The sequence below is a fragment of the Annulohypoxylon maeteangense genome, assembly GCF_022496945.1.
Source record: "Annulohypoxylon maeteangense strain CBS 123835 unplaced genomic scaffold GGS22scaffold_10, whole genome shotgun sequence".
NCBI classification, from domain to species: domain Eukaryota; kingdom Fungi; phylum Ascomycota; class Sordariomycetes; order Xylariales; family Hypoxylaceae; genus Annulohypoxylon; species Annulohypoxylon maeteangense.
The window spans coordinates 44,451-64,181 of record NW_025953257.1 but is presented as its reverse complement, the minus strand read 5'-3'; the positions used below and the strand labels follow the sequence as shown (position 1 = coordinate 64,181).

Here is a 19,731-nt window from a genome sequence, read left to right as displayed (position 1 = left end):
TTCGCCCACATCCTACCCCAATACTCGACTCTCCTATGTTTGCGGATTACCCTCTGTCATCTCCAGATCCGGTCTCCCCACTCACCGGACGGGGTTTTACAGGACAGACTGAAAGTTTCGGTATTTGCAATGTGTTTTTTTCTAGCTTTCTGTTTCAGTGTTTACAAAAAGGTTAGCGGCGTTCGCAGGTTTGGACAGTGTGCTAGAATAGCAGGGCGCACGAGTCGTTCACCTACCGATGGAGTCCCAGTTACCTTACCGTCGGCACCTATGTTTGAGATTACTACTGTATAATTTGCCCTCTGCTTCATTCTGCTCCGAGCTACTAGTGTTTGCCTTCCGGCGGCAAAGAGTCCCACTACCGTTTTGTTTTGAGTAGGAAAGACGTTTGAGGAATCCCGATTATGGACGGGTTTGAGGCCAACCCCCGAGTGCGCAAAGACTCTTATTTGGCAGTGAGAAGACGCGAGTGTTGTGTTGTGTTGAGTCGTTAGCTAGGTGATTTCAGATACCCCCCTAGCTGGCAAAATGGTTACCTTTTAGAGACTCGAGTGAATACAAATTCATATATCCAGTTTACCGCTGCTACTCTTCTGCAATACCTGAATATTTTCATCGCTCCTCTACCAGTTTCTTAATCGCGAGTTCTGGTTCAAGTTTCTCAAAAATTCTTAACATTCTAGTATTACTTTGGCTTTTACAGATCGCTTAATTCAGTCTTTAGGAATATAATGACAAGGCTACCTACCACGAACTATCCTTAGGTACGTACATGAAGAGCCCATATCCTGACCTACATTTTACTTGCCGCATACTTACCTGCCTAGGCATTAGGTTCTAACGGTAGGTACGAATAACCTTGGGGGATTCTGAAAAAGGGGTGGCTTTGTGCGATACCTACCTAGGTATCTACTCTTGAACTATGTGACTACCTGGTGGTTAAAAAATCATAATATGTATCTACCCACTATATTTAGTAAAATTCCCGCCGTTTTTTCCCCATCAGATTTAATCATTGGCAAAGGTAACGTACAACCAGTGTCCAAAAGCTCAGATTCACTGAATATCGTTATTCAGATCATCGCTGTCAATACTATGTCCTGTGAAAACGACTTCGAGCAACCTCACACAAACCAGGCGAGCTTGAAAGAGCATTTAGACTCCTTGCCGGTCAATCATGAATCACGGGAAAAGGGATTCATTCTACCAAATAAAAATTTGCTGTCTCGCCAACTTTACGGAACATGTGCCCCACTCACGCCGGAAAGTCGTATACGGTCCTCTTACTTCGTCGGCTCGCCCATGTCCAGCCTTTCTACGAGACTTCTACACCCGGAGGATCCACTCAGCGACGAAGACGGCGACACGGATAGCTGTGGGGAATCTTCGAGTGGCGGGGGATCGGATGACGAGGAAGATGGTGAGAACGTAGAGGACCTGCTGGGGAAACTTCGAGAGTCAGTAAAGGGACTCCGTTCTGTCTTCTGTGGCCATGAACTATGGGTTTGCTTAGTCCTTATTTTGTTGATCATTGATATTGTAATAATTATCATTCTCTTTCCCAGCTCCATACTTGGGCGTTTCGCTGCAGGTTATTAATCGTATCATTTTACTGGAGTGCTTCGGGAGTCATGGACAATCACACCTCCAATGTTGCCTACCTAGTAGGTATTAATGAATATGTCTTTGATAAGTACGTATCAATACTAAGATAATCTACCTACATAAGAATTAGCAACTAGATTACTAGACCGCAATGACAGATATCTACCTAGTAGGTATGGATCTATTTTGAGTTGAATGTCCCGTTAGGAGTAACATACTTATGGGTAGGTACCTAATGCTACTAGGTAGGTTCTATGATTCAAAAGATACAACTGACGTTAAGGTACCTAGGCATCTAGTAGGTAATCACCGGGTAGATGTTGTTTTTATTCGATTCAAATATTCTAAAGTTCCAAGGTTTCTATATACTTAGGTAGTAACCGAGAAAGTATTCCCATCATTCTAAATTATATAGGTAGGTGTACCTACCTAGGTAATCTATCCATGGATGCTATTTGCAACCATGCTATTCTTGATAGGTACATAAAAAAAAGGACACGAGTTTTTAATAAAAAGAGTACCTAGTTCTTACTATAGTTCTTTAAGATCCAGTACAAATACTTCCTAGAACTACGTCGAAATGAGGTGATAAACAAGGCATAGTTATTGATTAATAAAATGACTTCTTACCTAGGCACTTAGTAGGTAAACTCGCCTCCCATGTTCAGACCCCTCTAGTATCTTCTGCTATTATATTATATAAATTCTCAAAGTACATACCTACCTAGGTAGGTAGATATAATTGGTAGATGCCTGACCGAAACAGGTATATCTAACAAGGAGAAGAGAGTATCTCTCCGGTAATTCCTTTCCCAAGGCCCCATTTGATGCTAGGCAACGGGCTTTGATGTTTTGTAACCCAAGGCAAGCATTAACCCCTTAGGAACCTTAGTTACCATGACCAGGTCTATCATTTGTGGCCAACATATAAATTGATAATTCCACGTAGACCTTAGACTCTCCCTTCTACAGAAGCAATCCCACAAGACCTAAGACCACGGCGATATCCGGCCTAACCAAGACTGATACCGCGCCACCATGGATACTTCTTTTGACACACGTAGTGGCCCACCCGTCACCATGAGCGCTACCCATCCATCTTCCTGGAAACCAGCTATTGCGACCACGACTGGACGCCCTCTGGATCCTTGCAGAACAACCCAGAACTCGTCTTTCTGGCATAACGTCTACTCATATACTGGCAGTCCTTCCTCCAATGTAGATACGCTTCAGTCTTCGTTCCAGCCAAGGGACCTGTATATTAAGCCTTGGTATAACCAGGCATCGCCGAACTTCCCTCCCGGCGGGCAGATGTACACGGAGAAAGATATGGACGACTGGGAAGTCCTCGGCGATAAGCCCCTAGTCAAGAGCAACAACGGTGCCGATAATAAACAGCCTCAGACTATGGCGAACACCGCCTTCTCTCACATGCATAACAGTGATCACAAGCCTGCATCCCATTTGGTAGAGGGGCCTACAGTTAACTCACGGGGGTTCTATCCGCCTGCCCTCCAGAAACCAGCCATTAAAACCGAGAACATTGAGCAACCCATTAACTCGTTCTTGCGGGACACCAAACCCAAGGTCGAGGATGGAAGGAACGTCTATTACAACTCATTTCCGTGGAATGGATCAGACGTCTCCGATCTTGCCAGACGGGTAAACCAGCTCACGAGCGAGCGCGATTACCTGAATATGCGGTTCATGAACCTAGAGCTTGGAATGCGAAACGCAGCCAGTAACCGATTGAATGAAATCAACAATCTCAAGCACCAGGCCTCGACCGCCGCTTCGAGGAATGAGGTTAATGCCCTGTCTACCAAGCTACGCGACATACAGCTTGATCAAACTAACACCAAGAGGATCGACAGGCTGGAGAGTCGCATGGAAAAGGCCGAATCGCATATCGCTAGCTACTTCGCTAAGATGGAAGTCTTGAAGCAGCGACTGCAGGCCGTGTCGAAGGATAACGACGATACCGGTAATGCTAATGAGGACGCCGAGGGCAAGAAGTCACGCTGGAATGATATGCCAGAGCCTGATGCCTATATAATGCGCAGTGACATTGACTACCTGCTTGAGAAATTGGAATCTGTGCGTCGATGCGGTCCAGACAGTCTAGACAGTCTAGACGGTCTAAACGATCTAGGCGGCGAAGACAATCTATTAGAGGACGAGTAATCGCTGGTGGGTGGAGTAGCAATCTACCCGAGCCAAAGTCATGTTTCTTCCTTTGCACATGGTGAAGGGGGATAAGTAAGGCGGCTAGATGGTGGGATTTCAGACTTACCATCGACTTACCATCGACTTACCTAGTAGATGTAGCACAATACAGTTGTGTGCACACTGAGAATACTCAAGATTTCGTGAACTTTGTATTAACTCTGATTTTGGTCGTCTATATTGGTTGTAGGTACAGTGTCGGGTTTTGGAGTGGTGTCTTCTTCTGTAGACGTCTGAGCCACTTGCTCAGCCGTCGGTCTTTCTAATCTTTCTAATAGTGTCTCTCCCATCTGTCGATATGCTCGATCCGCATACGCAAGTGCAATACCACTTTCGTCTCTAGATCCGCCCGGTATCACATCCACAACTTCGCCAATAACGATGGCGTGATGATCGAAGTCGTCGTCCACAGGGGGTGATAGGTGACGGTATCTGCATTTTAACACGTGCGAGATGCCTCGACCCTTCAAGACTGGCAACGTGCCCGCTGGTGGTATTGCAACATCTTTTATGTACCCCCCTGACTTAACTGTATTGAGCACTTTCCTCCCGTAGTCCCCTGCTAGCTTCCACTCTTTCTGCCATTTCTCTCGTCCTATTACCCGGACGCCAAGACTTTGTAGACCCTCGAGCACCCCAAGATCTCCCCCATTTGCATTCTCAGGTGTCTTCTCCATCTCTTTAGACATCTGTGTGGTAGGCGGAGGCCTGTTACCTCTCGTGAATAGATCCGCTATCCTCGCACCGTGATTATCACCACTAAGAATATGGGCGTTGAACTTTCCACACTTCGCTAACGCCTTGTAGGTGGTGCTCGGCAGAGTGATGTTAAAAGTCACTCTTGGTACGGGATTGATGGATAGGGAGGTGAAAGAGGAGACGGTCATAGCTCGGGGGATCGGTGGTGGTAGTTTGTCATCTAACAACTCGTCAACCTTCGTAAGATTGCGTGTGTTCTCGAGAGTCGTGATAACGACTACAGGATGAGGTAGTTGTCGCATGACGGAGCGCATAGGCTGTGAAAGCCCATGCTCCGAAGGTTTCGTCTCATGGAGGCGTGACTCGGAGGCGGAGTCTACGGAAGACATATAATATGTTAAATATAGTAGATTATGAAGATTGGAGGTAATTGTATGCTGAATATCTCACCTCTGGAAGATTTGGCCTGATCTTCACTCGCTCCCCAAAGTCTTCCCCACGTCATAAAACTCGCCCGAGCTTTCGGTATCTTATTAATCCCGTTGAAGGAGACATGTCGTGATCTTACAGACTCAAAAGCCAACCGTAGACCACGGAGACTCTTCATCTCAGTCCATTGAAGACCAATGCTAATTTTGAAGCGGGAATGGGATCTTCCTATGTCGTCAGCGTTGTGAAATAATTAAGAAGCCCTAGTAGCGATAAAGACCATACCGATATGGATAAGATAAGGATAACGACGTCAATTCGCCAAGTCCGCCAGCCGGTACCGGTCCGGCACATCGAAACCAAATGAAATCCAATTGAAATTTCCAACTTGACCCCCACTAAAAAAGTGAAGCTTTAGAGATAAAATCACCAACGACAGAACCAAACCGAAAAGTCTATTCGCTGAGACTAAACGCCCTTCTCACCCCCCTTACGAATGACCACTAGGGTGCCACCCTCAAAAGAAGCTTCACAATGGCAACCCGACTCCCCGGCGCCCTTCCGCGGCGTCCAACTATATCCATAATACCAAGTTCAAGCACCGCACTCACCCACCCCTTGGCCCTCAAACCCTCTCACACACCGCTCTCGCACACTCCCTCGCGCGCCGCGACTATAATCCGACGACCGCGCCGCCCGTACGCCTTCACGCAGCTAGTACAGCAAACCGACGGGTCGACCTACACGGTGCGCACGACATCGCCGATCGCGCTATACAAGAGCCTGAAAGACACGCGGAACCACGTCCTATGGCAGCCGTCGGACAGCTCGCTGAGGAACGTGGAGGTGGATGAGGCGGGTAAGCTGGCCGCGTTCAGAAGACGGTTCGGACGAGGGTGGGATATGGAGAAGGCGGCTGAGCCTTCGGAGTTGGATAAGTTGGAGGCTGCTGCTGGGGGGAAGGAAGGAGAGACAGAGAAGAGCAAGGAGGTGGCGGCGGAGCAATCAGAGGATACGTTGAGTGATATGGTGGCGTGGTATGCGTTGAAGGGGCAGAGGCGGTTTTCGAGGAAGAAGTTTAGGGGTAAGGGGAAGAAATAGAGGATGAAAGTCTACGATCTGAAAGCCGGTTGGATGTCTACGGTGTCTATGGGAATTCAAAATGTCACGATGACGTAGGGGCTTATGGGCATCATGTTGTGGTGGCTTAAGGAGATATGTTAGGCGAGTAGAGCAACTCCTATCTACTCCCACAACACATGTATAAATACCTATGTATACACCTTGACACGGAACATCAATACTACACTTGCCATCTGTGTTGTATAAAGGATATCAAGTATAACACCATAACTAAGTGTCGGTACTACAAAAATATTAGGTCTAGTCCGAGTCGTCATCGATGGTAGCCCTGGCTCGATCTACTGCGGTATCTCCGCGGCCCGTAGATTTATCGCTGCTTTGAAACACGGGAGGACGGTAGAACACGGTCTCGTCGTCCTCGGCATCCAATTGCATCAGGAATGTTTCCCATTTCTCGATCAACTATTGGTGCAGTCAGTATCTGGGTCATGAATAGTATACATCTAATAAGTAATGATTTGCTCACCTCTTTCTGCGCCTCGACAGCACTCTCTAAGAATGTCTCGACTGAAGACTTGAAATCCTCGACCTTCTCCCTCTCGAAGCGGTCGAGTTCAGAGCGCATCAATCTTCCCATGTCGTCAAATAGTAACCTGGCTTGATGCACCTTGCGCTCGGCATCGGCTACCTCGGCGCCCACCTGGTTAAGTCGGTCCTCCTGGGATCTGCCCTGTCGGAGTAGTTTATCCTGAGAGGCCTTGCGCTTCTGCATCTCCGACTCGGCACTGTGCCATGAATGGAACGCCTTTTGTCGTTGAGAAAACGCCTGCTTAACACTGCCGATCAGCCGGATGTATTCATCGATTGTAATGCCAAAGGTGAGCACATCTTGCTGAGCTTGTCGGTCGTATACGTCTCTTATGGTGAGTTGTAGATCTGATAAGGCATCTAGCGGTCCAGAAAGCGTGGGACTTAGTTCCACAGTCGATAGAGCGTGAAGCGAGGCGGAAAATTCTCCAGCCGCTTCTGCCATAGCCTTCCGCTGATTGACCATGATATCCATAGACTTCATCAAAGCCTTGAGTTGATTTTCTAGAGCATCCAGATAAACACGTCTGTCATGGAACCACTGCGATTATTAGAAGCTGCATCTCTTGGGGGGACCAATAAACTTACATCATCTTGTTCAACAAATTTGCTGCTACCTCCGACGTTAATGCCGAAACTACTTAGAACACCTTTACTCTCTCCTGGTATAGGCTCCCTCCTTTCCTTGTGTTTGACATCAACGTTGAATGATTCGCTTTCCAAAAACAATTTCAAGTCGGGGTCATGTTGGAGTGTCGGATGAGCGGCGATCTTGTTCAACATCTTTTCTAGTGCCGCCCGACGAGACTCGACGAAATTACTCTCGAAACGGTTGAGGGCTTGTTTCTCGGGGGGCGGAGGAACTACTACGCCAGGATTATTTCCATGCATTGTGTTATAAAGCCATAGAAAATCACGGTATCTTCGCTTAACCTCGAACTCGGGCTGCTTGTACCCCTTCGATGTCGTCTATTTGTTGTCAGAATCATGATTAATGCGTAGCATCGGGGTAAAATCTATAATCTCTACCTTTGTGCGGACAGAATAAACAATATGCGAACTTGTTAAGTCCCCAACCTTGTGCGGGTCACCAACAGTAATTTGAAAACTGGGCTTGGCTGCCTTCTCGATGCTGACGCTCGGCTGGCCAGCGACTCTCACCGGGCTAGGTTGTGCAGCCTGGACAGGTGGAGGAGCTCTTGGGCCAAGAGGTCGATCGAAGTCGTCGTCGTCGATGCGATGGGGATCCGAGGGTCCTGTTCGCTTTTGCGCGGGCTGCGGCATGGTCGTTCGAATTACCATCTGTTCCTTCTGCGGCGGAACGGGCGGTTCGTCAGCTTGCGCATCTGCACCAGGAGTGGCATTGGCTCCGAGAGGACCTAAAGGACCAAGCGGATCATCGGCTGCCTCGAGTTTTGTCGGCTGGGCTACTAGACGACGTATCGGTCCTCTCGGGCCACGCCCGACCGGTGACTTGATGGATTGCGATTGTTGAGAGGATTCGGCATCTTGGGATTTGATCGAGCTGTCTATACGGGGTAATCCATATTAGCGACTATGTTTAATATTACCTAGAGTGGGATTTAACGAACCCTCTTGGCTAAAAGTAGGGGTTGAGGTCGACTGAGATGGGACATCTAATGATGGTTAAGCAAATTGCGGCTAATAAATCACGATAAGAGTATCATACCGCCCCAGGGTGAATCGCCTGCTTCTCCTAAATCCATGATTGGTGTTTTGAAGGTTGCGACAAGCTAGAGAACTTCGAATGTAGAAGTAAAAAAGAATTGAAGCTGCTTAAGGTTGTTAATTACCTAAGTAGGTACCTAGGCAGACGGGGAAAGCGTTAACCAAAGAAAGGATTCCGCCTGGTGCTGGGTTGGTTACGTTAGCACTCGGTTGTTGTTGCTGTTGCCAGTGCGGTGGTACTAGGGTGGGCCAGTGGCAGCTTATTCCGACCTCCAGTGGGGCACTGCCTATACCTAGTAGCCCAGGTACATCTATGGATACTAGGAGGACCCTTGGTATGGGTGTCATAGTTTTTGTCCCCCCCCTCTACGAAAATTACAACTTTCATAAATCTATATTTAATTTTTGTACATGAATACTGCTAATGTTGGGTAAGTACCTCTAAATAAGCATTGTCAATTGGAGATTCATATTAGACAACCTAATCGACAACCTAATCGACTTCACCCGTAACGACCTAGATGAGAGCTGATTAGGTAGGTAGGTATGAAGGAAGGTTAAATATCTACCACTACATCGTCAAGATCATATGTTCAAAATGAAGAATAATTCAAACTACCTGAATATAACCGAATCCAGACCAATTTAATATATTAAACTGAGCGAATTGCGTCAACCAAACCGAGAGAAACCGTACCCATGGATGGTATTTAACTCCTTCAACACCGCCTAATGCTAGGCTAGACCTTTACACATAACGCCGCACCGATTCGCGCAATCAACCTTAATAAACTACTTCTGACTTTCTGCTCCATTTGTGGTCGGGTTGACACCGCCCGCCTGAAGGACCCGTCGTAGAAATTCATCAGCCTCCTTCCAGAGGTCGGCCTCCATATCTTTTTCAACCTTGTCGCTTCGGCTATTGAGCCAGCCAACGTCGAGTCCGCCAATCTTTCCATCGCCATCAGGTTTGAGCGGAGCAGTGCGGCGACTGGTTGCCTGGACCTCACCGCCTTCACTGCTCACATTCTGGGTCTCCTTATCTAACGTGATGATGCCTTCCTCTTCGAGTCCCCATATCTGTCGTTTCATACCGACATTGACAGAACGTAGAGTTCGAAGGAAGTCATTCATAGAGTCTTGAAATATTTGAGCTTGCTGTTCCTTGTCGTCGACCATGTTAACATCTTCTCCTCGTGCCACTTGCTTGCCGAGGGTCTCGATAGCTTGTGCTGAAGAACGCAAGAGGCTGACGATATTCTGACTACACGTTAGTTGCGAAGATGAGATGACGGTATGGGTAACAGACTCGATCGATTTCACCTAACTGCTGGATACGCTCGGCCTTGGTGAAGGGCACAAACGGGGGTTGCTCTCCGTTTCCATCCATCCCGGGATTGAGGTTGCGGATGATACGTGAAGCTAGAGTTGTTATTGGAGAATTTTTGTTTATATAGATGAATGTGTATCTATTTCGCAGATGGTATAGAGTAGTTGTATTATTGGCTTCTGTAGGAAACTCTGAGAACTTTTCTTCGAACAATGCTAATGTAGTAAAGCTGAATAAACTACTACTAGGTATTACTTACTATGTGGATACTAGGTAGGTAGGTACCTAGTAGGTAGGTAGTACATATGTATCTGGGAACAATGATTTTCAACAGGTTATCGCATTTCTGCAAGGTGAAGATTGAGGCTTAATTGGACATGGGAAAGAAGGAAGAAGGAGTTATCAGCACTGTGTACCATGTACCTTAATAAATGCATAGATGTCCACGGTACATGCATCTAAGGTTTTTATATGATCTGTGCACTTGGCGGTAGGTCCAACCTTGCGTTTGTAGCTTTGTATCCGGTACGTACCCAATAGCATGGGGAAATGTACCTACATAAGTGGACCCAGACACAGCCTTATTCTGCACGTATCAATGTACCTCCATTCACGTGTTTCCTGCAAGCTACACCTTTTACTTTTGAGCCTCAACATCAACTTATTTAATCGCACCTGGTATACAGGCCACGCTATCTTCATCTCGATGACCTCTGAATATGCCAAAGTTACTGACAATATTGTGTAAAAAACTAGGCACCTAAGGTATTCTAAGTTATCATCACAATCCTAGCAGCTGCCAGTTGCCTTAGCGCCAAATTGAGGCATCTGGAGTTGAATCATCTTCAAGTTTTGACAGGTGTTGAGAGTCGAAAAGGTGTAATCATAATGTCAAACGCCGCACCTTCCAGTGCTGGTGGTGCAGTTCCAGGCAACAACTTCACAGGTTCCCAGCAGCCTGCCTCAACTTCTAGTGCTGCACCGACCACCAGCGCAGCGGCGTCATCCTCCGGGACAGCCAGCAATAATCAGAATCTTAACCAGATAGTTAGTGGTAACCTCTCTTTTTGATTCAGTCATCCCCCACCATCCCACTGTCCAAATCATTAATCATTATCGTTGTCTCTTCTCGTCACCTACCACATTACAGATCACCACGTTCAGTCTTTTATTATATAAACCTGAACCTGCAACCGCCCATTCACCGTTCCTTTTCACGAAATTATTCCCGATCGTTTTTTCCTGCTTTTGTTCACAGTCAACCTTCAACGAATGCACATATTGTGGAATCCCTACCACATTTTGCAACGCGTTTTTTTCTTCCTTTTTCGTAGACTAGTTATACAATTACTTCTTAGTATTGTATAACATGTCGCACCCACCCCTAAATCCTTCCGGCCCATCTCCCACTCCTACTCGCCCATCTCTAACCCCGTCTCGTCCATCTCTAGCCCCTTCCCGCCCACCTCTTACCCCTTCCCGTTCATCTTTAACCCCTTCTCGCCCAACCCCACGTCGTTCTCGCCCAACCAATTTGCCTTCTCGCCCGCTTCTACCACCTGCGCGCCCTTATCTGAGTCCTGCTCAGAACCAGGCCTTAGGGTTCGCTCCGCAGGAACCCCTCGATGATGGAGTACCTTCTAATCAAGTCGTACGCGTTCTAAATTTAGTTTTCTTATTTTCAAATAAACGAATTTTTTGAAATATACATGAGGCTAACCAACAACATAGGTGACGGATTATCTGCTTAAGAAGGGCTATCGGCGCACAGAAGAGATCTTCCGTCAAGAGGTTAAGGATATCGACGAGAATGGAAAGCCTAAGGAGAATGGTGACGGAACTACTTCCGCAAAGTCGTTCCCCGCTGGAAAATATCTAGCGGCATTCAAGCATTTCGACGTATGGGTTCAAGGAGGTCTAGAAGTGTACAAGGTAAGACCAGCCTCCAGTTGATTGTCAGGTTTAAATCATCTTACATGAGTATAGTTCGAGTTGAAGAAGTTTTTGTGGCCTCTCTTCATCTATTCGTATCTCCGATTGGTTAAACAGGGATCTTCTGCACACGCTCACGAGTTCATGGAAGAGCTGCGAGGTCGCTTCGAGAAGTCTCACCCAGATGAAGTGAAGACTTTAGCAACTATCACTCTACCTCCACATGTCCAAGACGCTGTGATTGCCACAACCTATCTGAGTAACCAATACTCGATCCCCCTGAGCAAGTCGTTGGCCGCAACCTTGTTTAGCTTTCTAGAACGCGAGTACGATCAAGGTGGAGGCATTATCATTGACCTCATCACTCAGCATATTCGCGTTGATTCAGTTGATCGCGGTCCCATCGAACCATTTAGCTTCGAGGCCATCTATCGCCGTTCTCGACAACAAGACCTCGATGAAGTTGACGTCCAAGAAGGTATTCCTGGTATGCCTGGCCACAGCGGTTTGATGAACCGCACCCTTCTCGATGAGAAGGCCATGCTCAAGTTAGGCCCAATCCAGATGGAATCGGAGCTTCGAGAGGATGTCGTTGCTGAACTTGAGGAGGAGGATAAGCTCCACCCACCTCGAGATGGCTATCGTTCATTAGTCGAAGAGTTCAATGCGATGAATCCCGTGAAGAAGGAAGCGGTCGATTCTCCCTCGGAGATTCCATACCCCCCCTCAAGGGCCAGAGATGTCGTGATGGAAATGCAGAAGACTCGAGAGAATCGCGACCGTTTCAAGATTGACACCAGTAATGGTGCTCAAGGTGCCGGAGTTACTATCCACATGTGGACATTCCACAACCACCTTGGAGCGTAAGTCTCCCCTTAATCAGTTCCCTTAGAATATGATTAGATGCTAACTTTTTCTTTTTTAAGGATCTCCTGCATGGACTTCTCTAAGGATCAGAACTACGTGGCTGTGGGGACAGTAGACTCTTATATCCGCGTTTGGAGTGTGGATGGAAAAGAGCTGAAGTCTCTCATCCCTACGGACAAAACGCGTTCGAATAACCGCAAGCTATTCGGTCATTCTGGTCCCGTCTACAGTGTGGCCTTCTCAGACGCGATCACCAACCTTGACCGTAATATCTACGAGGGTATGCCCCATCCTGAGAGTAAGCCCGACACGCGTCCTAGCTTACTTCTCTCATGTTCGGCCGACGGCCAGGTACGATTGTGGTCACTTGATGTTTGGGCCTGCATATGCATCTACAAAGGCCATGACGGCCCTGTATATTCCGTCTCTTGGAGTCCGTATGGTCACTATTTCTTAACTGGCGGTTGGGACAAGACCGTAAGAGTATGGAGTCAGGATCATTCTACGGCGATTCGTTTTCTTGTTGGTCACGACACCGCGATCTCTGCCATCACCTGGCACCCCAATGGATCATACGTGTTCTCAGCTTCTGATGAGATCGACAAATCCATTCGCATGTGGGCTGTTCAGGATGGGCAATGTGTCCGCATCTTCAACGGCCATGTGGAGTTCATCTCTGCGTTGGAATGCACCCCTAACGGTAAAATCCTTGCGTCGGCTGATATTGCCGGCAACATTATCCTATGGGACATCGAGAAAGGAACGCGCATCAAGCGCTGCCGTGGCCATGGTCGTGGTGGTATCTGGTCGCTTAGCTTTTGTGTCGAGAGCACTGTACTCGCATCTGCCGGACAAGACTGCACCGTGCGTCTCTGGGATGTAGAGATGCCACCCGAGGGTCGCGTCGTTAATCAACAGGATGGCGACAACATTAACGCGGCCGGGCAGGGCGACGCCAAGCAGCCTGGACAGGCGCAGTCCGCAAGTGGTGCCGCAGGCACGGGAAAGAAGAAGGGCAAGGAGGTGATGATTACACCGGACCAGATCAGCGCGTTCCCGACCAAGAAGACTAGCGTAAAGAAAGTCCAATTCACGAGAATGAATCTCGTGCTTGCCGGTGGATGTTATCAACCGGAGACCCAGGATGCCGGTCGTTAGGTTTCATTTAACCGGTACCATACTCTTACCAGGGAGACTCTATTCTACGATATAAAAACTCCCGTATTACAGAATGTTACGACGTTCTTTCGACAGATACCTAAGACTTGTGTTTTTGGCAAGCCTCTTGCAGGCCCCCAACCTGCTCTACACATACTTACCATCGATTTAAGCACGATGGCCTCTAGGTGTCGTTACGCAAACCCCTTTCATCACACTCGAGCCTACTGGTCGTTGTGATGGTTGTTGAGACTCGCTTGTATTAGCAGCCCCGAAATAGGAAGGGCTTGGAAGTTGATTGTCGGTCTGCAGTTGTGTTTGTCGCCTACCAAGTAGCTTAGCTACTTCGACATCACGCATGTTTGATCCTGTCTCTTTAGAGATAGTTTAATGGCAATCCCATATTAACATTTTAATCCCTGCTGCTTGATGCCGGGGCGTGTTTCTGCTACTCTAAGTAATTCTTCGTGAATCATGGTAAAACAGTCTATCTCCTCGCTTTGCCTCCGTAGCTCATGTATATTTTTTGTAAATTGCTCACCTTTTAGTACGCGCTCGACACCCTCTCGCACTTGCTCGGCGGACGGCGTTGAGCAACGTAGATCAACGCCGATTCCGGACCATGCCACTCGCCGTGCGTTCTCGGTCTTGTCCATGCCTTCTCCCGCTACAACCATCGGTACCCCGTTCGCGATTCCATGATTCACGGCGCCGAAGCCGGCGTTGTGGACCCAAACGTCCGCGTGCGCGAGCACTGCATCATAAGATAAGTAGTCGGCAATACGAGCGTTGGGTGGGGTTTTTAGACTGTGATCGTAAGTAGATAAGCTAGCGTCTTTCCATCCCAAAATAGCAACTACGAGGACATCTTCGCGCGAAGAAAAAGCTTGTATCGTAGGTATAATCAAGTCGTAGGGGTTAATTTCCACGGTCCCTTGAGCTACGACAACCACTTTCTTCTTCTGCGCACGTCGCGGGTCCGAAGAAGGGAGTAAATCCAGGGCAGAATTGGAAACTATCTCTCCCCACCAATCAAATGACGGATCTTTCGGTTTTGCCGTGGCGGAGGACGATTTAGATGGTCCCTGGACGAGCCCCGCGAACTTGAAGCCCCGCGGCCAGTCGCTGCGCGGATACTCGAACCCCGGGACCCCGAGCTGCAGGATAGTCTCGTGGGATGTGTAATTCGCGCCCGAGAGGAAAATCTGGTTTACCCCGCGACTCGCGCCTGCGTCTCGCAATTTGCCGTCTAACAGCGCAGTCAAATCACCCGCTTTCCGCGCCCAACTCCGCTCCCATAGTTTCTCGTTGCGCTCACGCCCCGTGGCGGTGGCGTCGAATGAGAAGGGATACCCCGCAGGCGGCAGGTCGGCGCTGCGAATCGCCGGGATTGTTACTGAGACGCATACGGACCCCCATAAGCTCTGCTTCCCCACGCTATCGTCCGGTGGCGGTAATGGCGCACCATAAAATAGCGGTAGAACCCCGTAAAAGAAAGCCTCAGCAAGCAACACAACCCCACGCCCCGGATCTCGCGCCTGCACAAAACGCAACGCGCGAGTGAAACAGTGCCATTGCGTCGGCAGCGGGTTTAGACACTGCTCTCGCAGGTCGATTAGCACACGCTCGGGCCACGGCAGGGCGGCGTAGTCGGGGAGCGGCGGTTTCTCGTAATACGACTTATCGTCGAGGTCCGCGTCGTCTATCAGCGGGATGAATACAGCGCCCGCGGCTTCGATGCGGTGCTTATGCACTGTCGGACCAAGGAAGAAGATATCCCAGCCGAGGCCATGCAGGGCGCTCGCTATGCGGATTAGCGGCGCGAGGTGTCCCGTTAGCGCGTGGCTGACTATTAGGACAGAGGGTAAGGGTTCGGGGACGGCCATCGTGAATTGTGTAGACTATGAAGTAGGGTAAGTAAGGATTCAGTAGTGACTAGGTTTTCTGTCTGATGGTGTTGGTGATGAGGATGATGTGACCCGGATGAATTGAGGCCTTTTCCACGTGGTTTGCTGACTCAGCATCGGAATAGCAAAAGGGGTGGCCTAGCCACCTATACACGCAGTAGTTAACGATAGAAGAACGGCAATGAGGGTAAAGGGGGAGGGGTATGAACAAATAGATAGATTCCGGATTGAAGTGGACGTTATTACAATTTTAGTTAAGAGTAGGCAGTGACCTACATAGAGGTAGGTAGGTAATAGGGGTCGAAGTCAGGGGTAAACTCCAGGGGAGATAAAGGGGTACAGTGATCGCATCTCATTAGCTTTTATCAAGTCTTATCCATCGCGTTATGACTTGCTAAATGAAATTGTAATTGTAATGAAATTCAAGGTCTTAGATTTAATTACCTAAGTACATATCTATCTCGTCTACGTGTATTAGTAGTAATAGTAGTTGATATTAACGCCGGGGGACCGCTACTTATGTAGCTATCCCAGAGCCTCCCTAAGGGCATATTAGGCGTGCTAGGCTAGGCTTCACATTTTATACTTAAATATAAGATCCTCATAACCCATTTAACAACTCATATCCGTAAACGCGCGCCGTAACGATTCCTGCTATATCCTCCTCACCGCCGTTTATAGGTAGTTCCCAGCTCTTAAGTATATCCAACATATAGGTTTCCCTTTCTTTACCTCCAAACGTGTCACCGCCGCTTCTTTATACCGCGAGCTCCTCTCAATATTGCCATCGATTCACCGGCCGTTTAAACATGTCCCTCAATAACTCCTTACGTTTATTAATAGGTATAATTCGGAACGCTCCATACGTTAATATTTATATTCTTCAAAACGCGGCACAAGGCTCTACCGCGCCGTATTTTAGATTAACACAATCACTTCTAGCAATAGTAACGCTAACAATAAACTATCTATTCATCCGTACGTTCGTAACGACTTCCCGATACTTATACACCCGTTACCCCTCGTACGTTTAACGTTATCGTCAATACAAATGTTAAATTCTCTTATCGAAAGAACAGCATTTTGCCAAATTTTCGGCAATTATTAGGGCCATAATAGGTTATGAGTCAGTTTTATATAAAAGTTAAGTGCGCCATTTACTGATCCACTACCGCCGCACTAACAGTAGGCGCCAAGACTGGTAGTTAAACTGGGGAAGTTATCGTCTACGTGTATGACCCTTAGGACTTCTCATTAAACCCCTTAGTGGGATCATGGAAGTCTAACTCCATTCCAGATCGCGGGCAGCGGTCTGCCATTAAGTAATAGATCCTTCCTTGACCACATCAAGTCATCAGAAATAATGTATTTCTTTAAACCCAGGGGACTCTTATCGATTCTTAGGCGACCAACTTTGACCAGTCTTAAGAAGTAAGCTGCGAGACCTGCCGTAATCGCGGCAGCTATGGGTTGGTAGGTAATTAACAATACTTATTAGCAATCAAAGCAGTCATGATCGGAAATAGGTATCTTAACTAACCACATGAAGTTCCTTGCGCTGACCTATAGATGCCTTCCCGTTCATTTTCGAACATGGTCCACATACCGCGGTTCCCTTCGGCGCATTTGGCGTATCCTGGTGCGAAGATATGAGGGAGACCTTGATCAAAGTCACTCTGATAAACCAAATCGAACGTGGTGGTGTGTACGCTTCTAACGACCAAAACCTCGGGGATCGGGTTGTAATCATCTCGACCATAGTTCGCGGGAAACCCGTCAATTGTAAACTGGTCATACCTAGTTAGCATAGTGGGCTAATTTCTCTACTAAGGGATTAATTTGGAAAAAGTATTTGAGATACAGACCTCGTACCCATTTCCAGCTCCCATTATAGGAAGCGCGCCCTTTTCGATGACATCTTTTAAGAGAAATCGCATTCGGGCATCAAACCCAGCTGAGCAGTCCTTCCCATCTCTCATGAATGAACTTCTTGGAATATAAAAGGCCAATAGAAGGATAGCTTTCGCTTCATCGCTTTTCTCTGCTAGATGATCGTTTACTTTACTAATACCTTCAAGCCAATCTTCATTCGTAGGGTGTCCCGACCTGTCTCCAGTAGTACCGGTTGGTATATGTCTACGAGGCATTCGTATTAAATAAGGCTTTACACCCTTAGACACACCCAGTATACGGCCTGTGACGAGGCTAAGCATAGATGTTCCGTGCGCTTTCGCCGTGATGAATTGTTGGGTAGGGTCAGTGCTCGAGTCATCCTCGGCATTTCCACCGCTAACATCTGTACCCACGTGAAACCATTCGACATCGCCACGGACTCGATCGAATTCCTACTCATAAATTAGCTAGAGGAAAGAGCTAGGGCTCAGAGGCATGAAAAGTGCTACTTTATGATCTAGAGTAGCCCCAGTGTCTACGATGTAGACCGGGACACCGTTTCCAGGCACAGGATCAGCATCGTCAAACCAATAATCATGGCGATAAGATTGCAGCGATCTTCCTGGCTGTTGACAAACAAATACAAGATGATCGAACAGTACTTCGCCAGATCCAAGCCTTTGGCAACCATATGTAGTCGTCCAGTCAAAGGCACCCAGACTGGGGTTGGAGGTATCTTCTACTAATTGTGGGTATATCGAGGCTACCTAACATATCGCCACGTAGGTAAGTAAAGTTAACATTCTAGAGATTAGTACTGAGGCTCACCTCGTGCGCCAACTCTACAGCAATGATATCGGCCTTTCTATGAGCCAAAGTTGCAAGCCAGAAGTTAATCCCTACCGTCTTAGTCCGAGACGTGTAGTGTCACACGGGGATTGGTGCCAAGTATTGTTGGTATCAGGATAGATACTGTTGGATGATTGTATATCATATCATTGGAGACATAACTGATCAGAAGGACATACTGATGCATGGAGGAGTTATGCATCAGAACCAACACGAGATTGTCGGGCGCTTAGGACCTAATGTAACTCCAACGCTCACTGGATAGATTGTTGTTAAATAGGATCGTAGATTCCCCTTCGAAAGAGGAGGAGAGGGACTACGGACCTTAGGACCCTAGAGAATTATTACATTGATTTCAGAATATTATTCCAAGCCCTGATATTAGCCCTTGTCACATGTAGATAGTTGAGGGATCACTACACTCCCTTAATTTATTCTCTATTAAACTAGTCTGGCCCTTGTCCGTTCCATCCTTAGGGTAGATTACGTAAGTGGTCTCTACATCGAAAAGAGAGGATCTCCTTGCCATTTTCTGGATTACTGTACGCAATATTGATGAAGAAAGTACCGCTTGAGATAATTATTACCTAAGATTTTTTAATCTATGTAGATATACGTAAAGGTGAGATACCTACCTGTTTACTTGTGAGCTATCTAGGTAGGTATGGAGTTAGTTATATACTTACCTACCTACCTAGGTAGAGAACCCTAGTAAGAATAACCTGTTTTGTATTTAGTCATAGAAAGTTGTTCAACTAGGTATGTGGAAACTATGGGCAGCAATGTTTACCCAGCACACATATTTCATGATTCATGGAAACTATTAAGGTAAAGGCACCTACCTAGGTAGGTTAGTAAGTATCGCCTTACGGTATCATTCGTAGAAGTGTGATTTCTTCCAGTGCGCAGGTGGGTTTCAACCTCTTCATTCAGTAGGTACGGTATTTGTGATAGTGCCTATTTAGCAAATACCAAGTGTAGGCAATCATATCTGATTTACTACAGATCTGACTTGGACAGTAGGAACCTAAGTGATTGACTCCTAGAAATATATACCGTTGATAACATATTATAAATAGTGTCATCTTATCATATAACCTACCTGATAAGTATCAATACAATCGGCATTACAGTATAAAATACCTACTCATGTCCGTTATTGATTTTCTGGTATTGTACCTAGGTAAGCTAGGCCTATTCCTTTACGCCACCAAAAATCACCGTTGCCTATTCTGCAACCTGCCAGGTGTGCATGTCCCTTACGTACCTTTACTTGATCCCTCGCATGATCCAGCAGCAAATTCGATGCTGATCTAAACAATTTATCGTATTCGAGAGCAGAAAGCATTGATCAAATTTTGAAGCCGTCATATATGATAGCCGATATAGACCATAACCGACAACTAACAGGGGAGTCGCAATCTCCATATTTGGCTTCATACCTACCTAGGTACTTAATCAGAAGTTCCTTGTACT

General features: G+C 47.2%; 9 protein-coding genes across 9 annotated transcripts; 4 read left to right on the top strand and 5 right to left on the bottom strand.

The window, feature by feature from the left end:
- Positions 1–1,042: 1,042 nt before the first annotated feature.
- Positions 1,043–1,599, top strand: GGS22DRAFT_194663 (uncharacterized protein; the record flags this gene model as incomplete). The annotated part of the gene is made up of 1 exon (XM_047965535.1): positions 1,043–1,599. Exon 1 carries the CDS (start codon positions 1,096–1,098, stop codon positions 1,597–1,599), a length of 504 nt encoding a protein of 167 aa, XP_047817892.1. The 5' UTR covers positions 1,043–1,095.
- A 1,044-nt stretch (positions 1,600–2,643) lies between these two features.
- Positions 2,644–3,789, top strand: GGS22DRAFT_194662 (uncharacterized protein; the record flags this gene model as incomplete). The annotated part of the gene is made up of 1 exon (XM_047965534.1): positions 2,644–3,789. One exon carries the CDS (start codon positions 2,644–2,646, stop codon positions 3,787–3,789), a length of 1,146 nt encoding a protein of 381 aa, XP_047817891.1.
- Positions 3,790–3,961: 172 nt separating this feature from the next.
- GGS22DRAFT_164754 (flavin reductase like domain-containing protein) lies at positions 3,962–5,212 on the bottom strand. The gene is made up of 2 exons (XM_047961587.1): positions 4,981–5,212; positions 3,962–4,906 (listed from the first exon to the last, which is right to left on the bottom strand). Exons 1-2 carry the CDS (start codon positions 5,135–5,137, stop codon positions 3,987–3,989), a joined length of 1,077 nt encoding a protein of 358 aa, XP_047817890.1. The 5' UTR covers positions 5,138–5,212; the 3' UTR covers positions 3,962–3,986.
- Positions 5,213–5,368: 156 nt separating this feature from the next.
- Positions 5,369–6,201, top strand: GGS22DRAFT_18566 (uncharacterized protein). The gene has a single exon (XM_047964352.1). The coding sequence runs from the start codon at positions 5,494–5,496 to the stop codon at positions 6,058–6,060; it is 567 nt and encodes a 188-aa protein (XP_047817889.1). The 5' UTR covers positions 5,369–5,493; the 3' UTR covers positions 6,061–6,201.
- On the bottom strand, positions 6,202–8,523 carry GGS22DRAFT_18565 (Vps5-domain-containing protein). The gene is made up of 6 exons (XM_047964347.1): positions 8,321–8,523; positions 8,223–8,267; positions 7,660–8,159; positions 7,219–7,599; positions 6,569–7,171; positions 6,202–6,504 (listed from the first exon to the last, which is right to left on the bottom strand). The coding sequence occupies exons 1-6, from the start codon at positions 8,355–8,357 to the stop codon at positions 6,343–6,345; spliced, it is 1,728 nt and encodes a 575-aa protein (XP_047817888.1). The 5' UTR covers positions 8,358–8,523; the 3' UTR covers positions 6,202–6,342.
- Positions 8,524–8,934: 411 nt separating this feature from the next.
- GGS22DRAFT_164751 (mediator complex, subunit Med11) lies at positions 8,935–9,913 on the bottom strand. Its single transcript, XM_047961586.1, has 2 exons — positions 9,629–9,913; positions 8,935–9,579 (listed from the first exon to the last, which is right to left on the bottom strand). The coding sequence occupies exons 1-2, from the start codon at positions 9,707–9,709 to the stop codon at positions 9,112–9,114; spliced, it is 549 nt and encodes a 182-aa protein (XP_047817887.1). The 5' UTR covers positions 9,710–9,913; the 3' UTR covers positions 8,935–9,111.
- A 349-nt stretch (positions 9,914–10,262) lies between these two features.
- Positions 10,263–14,037, top strand: GGS22DRAFT_164748 (WD40 repeat-like protein). The gene is made up of 4 exons (XM_047961585.1): positions 10,263–10,696; positions 11,381–11,581; positions 11,636–12,444; positions 12,508–14,037. The coding sequence occupies exons 1-4, from the start codon at positions 10,538–10,540 to the stop codon at positions 13,604–13,606; spliced, it is 2,268 nt and encodes a 755-aa protein (XP_047817886.1). The 5' UTR covers positions 10,263–10,537; the 3' UTR covers positions 13,607–14,037.
- Positions 14,038–15,616, bottom strand: GGS22DRAFT_164747 (uncharacterized protein; the record flags this gene model as incomplete). Its single annotated transcript, XM_047961584.1, has 1 exon — positions 14,038–15,616. A coding segment is annotated over exon 1 (1,183 nt), but the record flags the coding sequence as incomplete, so codon positions are not given.
- A 1,432-nt stretch (positions 15,617–17,048) lies between these two features.
- On the bottom strand, positions 17,049–19,683 carry GGS22DRAFT_194661 (peptidase S8/S53 domain-containing protein; the record flags this gene model as incomplete). The annotated part of the gene is made up of 5 exons (XM_047965533.1): positions 17,049–17,300; positions 17,379–17,858; positions 17,916–18,173; positions 18,235–18,271; positions 19,664–19,683. The coding sequence occupies 5 exons, from the start codon at positions 19,681–19,683 to the stop codon at positions 17,049–17,051; spliced, it is 1,047 nt and encodes a 348-aa protein (XP_047817884.1).
- Positions 19,684–19,731: the final 48 nt, after the last annotated feature.

Coding starts and splice junctions, on each gene's coding strand:
- GGS22DRAFT_164754 (XM_047961587.1), bottom strand. CDS start 5,137: ATGAAGAGTCTCCGTGGTCTACGGTTGGCTTTTGAGTCTGTAAGATCA. Junction 4,907..4,980: donor TCAGGCCAAATCTTCCAGAG/GTGAGATATTCA, acceptor TGTCTTCCGTAG/ACTCCGCCTCCGAGTCACGC.
- GGS22DRAFT_164751 (XM_047961586.1), bottom strand. CDS start 9,709: ATGGATGGAAACGGAGAGCAACCCCCGTTTGTGCCCTTCACCAAGGCC. Junction 9,580..9,628: donor AGTTAGGTGAAATCGATCGA/GTCTGTTACCCA, acceptor ACGTGTAGTCAG/AATATCGTCAGCCTCTTGCG.
- GGS22DRAFT_18566 (XM_047964352.1), top strand. CDS start 5,494: ATGGCAACCCGACTCCCCGGCGCCCTTCCGCGGCGTCCAACTATATCC.
- GGS22DRAFT_18565 (XM_047964347.1), bottom strand. CDS start 8,357: ATGGATTTAGGAGAAGCAGGCGATTCACCCTGGGGCG. Junction 8,268..8,320: donor AGGCGATTCACCCTGGGGCG/GTATGATACTCT, acceptor AACCATCATTAG/ATGTCCCATCTCAGTCGACC. Junction 7,600..7,659: donor TTTATTCTGTCCGCACAAAG/GTAGAGATTATA, acceptor GACAACAAATAG/ACGACATCGAAGGGGTACAA.
- GGS22DRAFT_164748 (XM_047961585.1), top strand. CDS start 10,538: ATGTCAAACGCCGCACCTTCCAGTGCTGGTGGTGCAGTTCCAGGCAAC. Junction 11,582..11,635: donor GAGGTCTAGAAGTGTACAAG/GTAAGACCAGCC, acceptor ACATGAGTATAG/TTCGAGTTGAAGAAGTTTTT. Junction 12,445..12,507: donor TTCCACAACCACCTTGGAGC/GTAAGTCTCCCC, acceptor TTCTTTTTTAAG/GATCTCCTGCATGGACTTCT.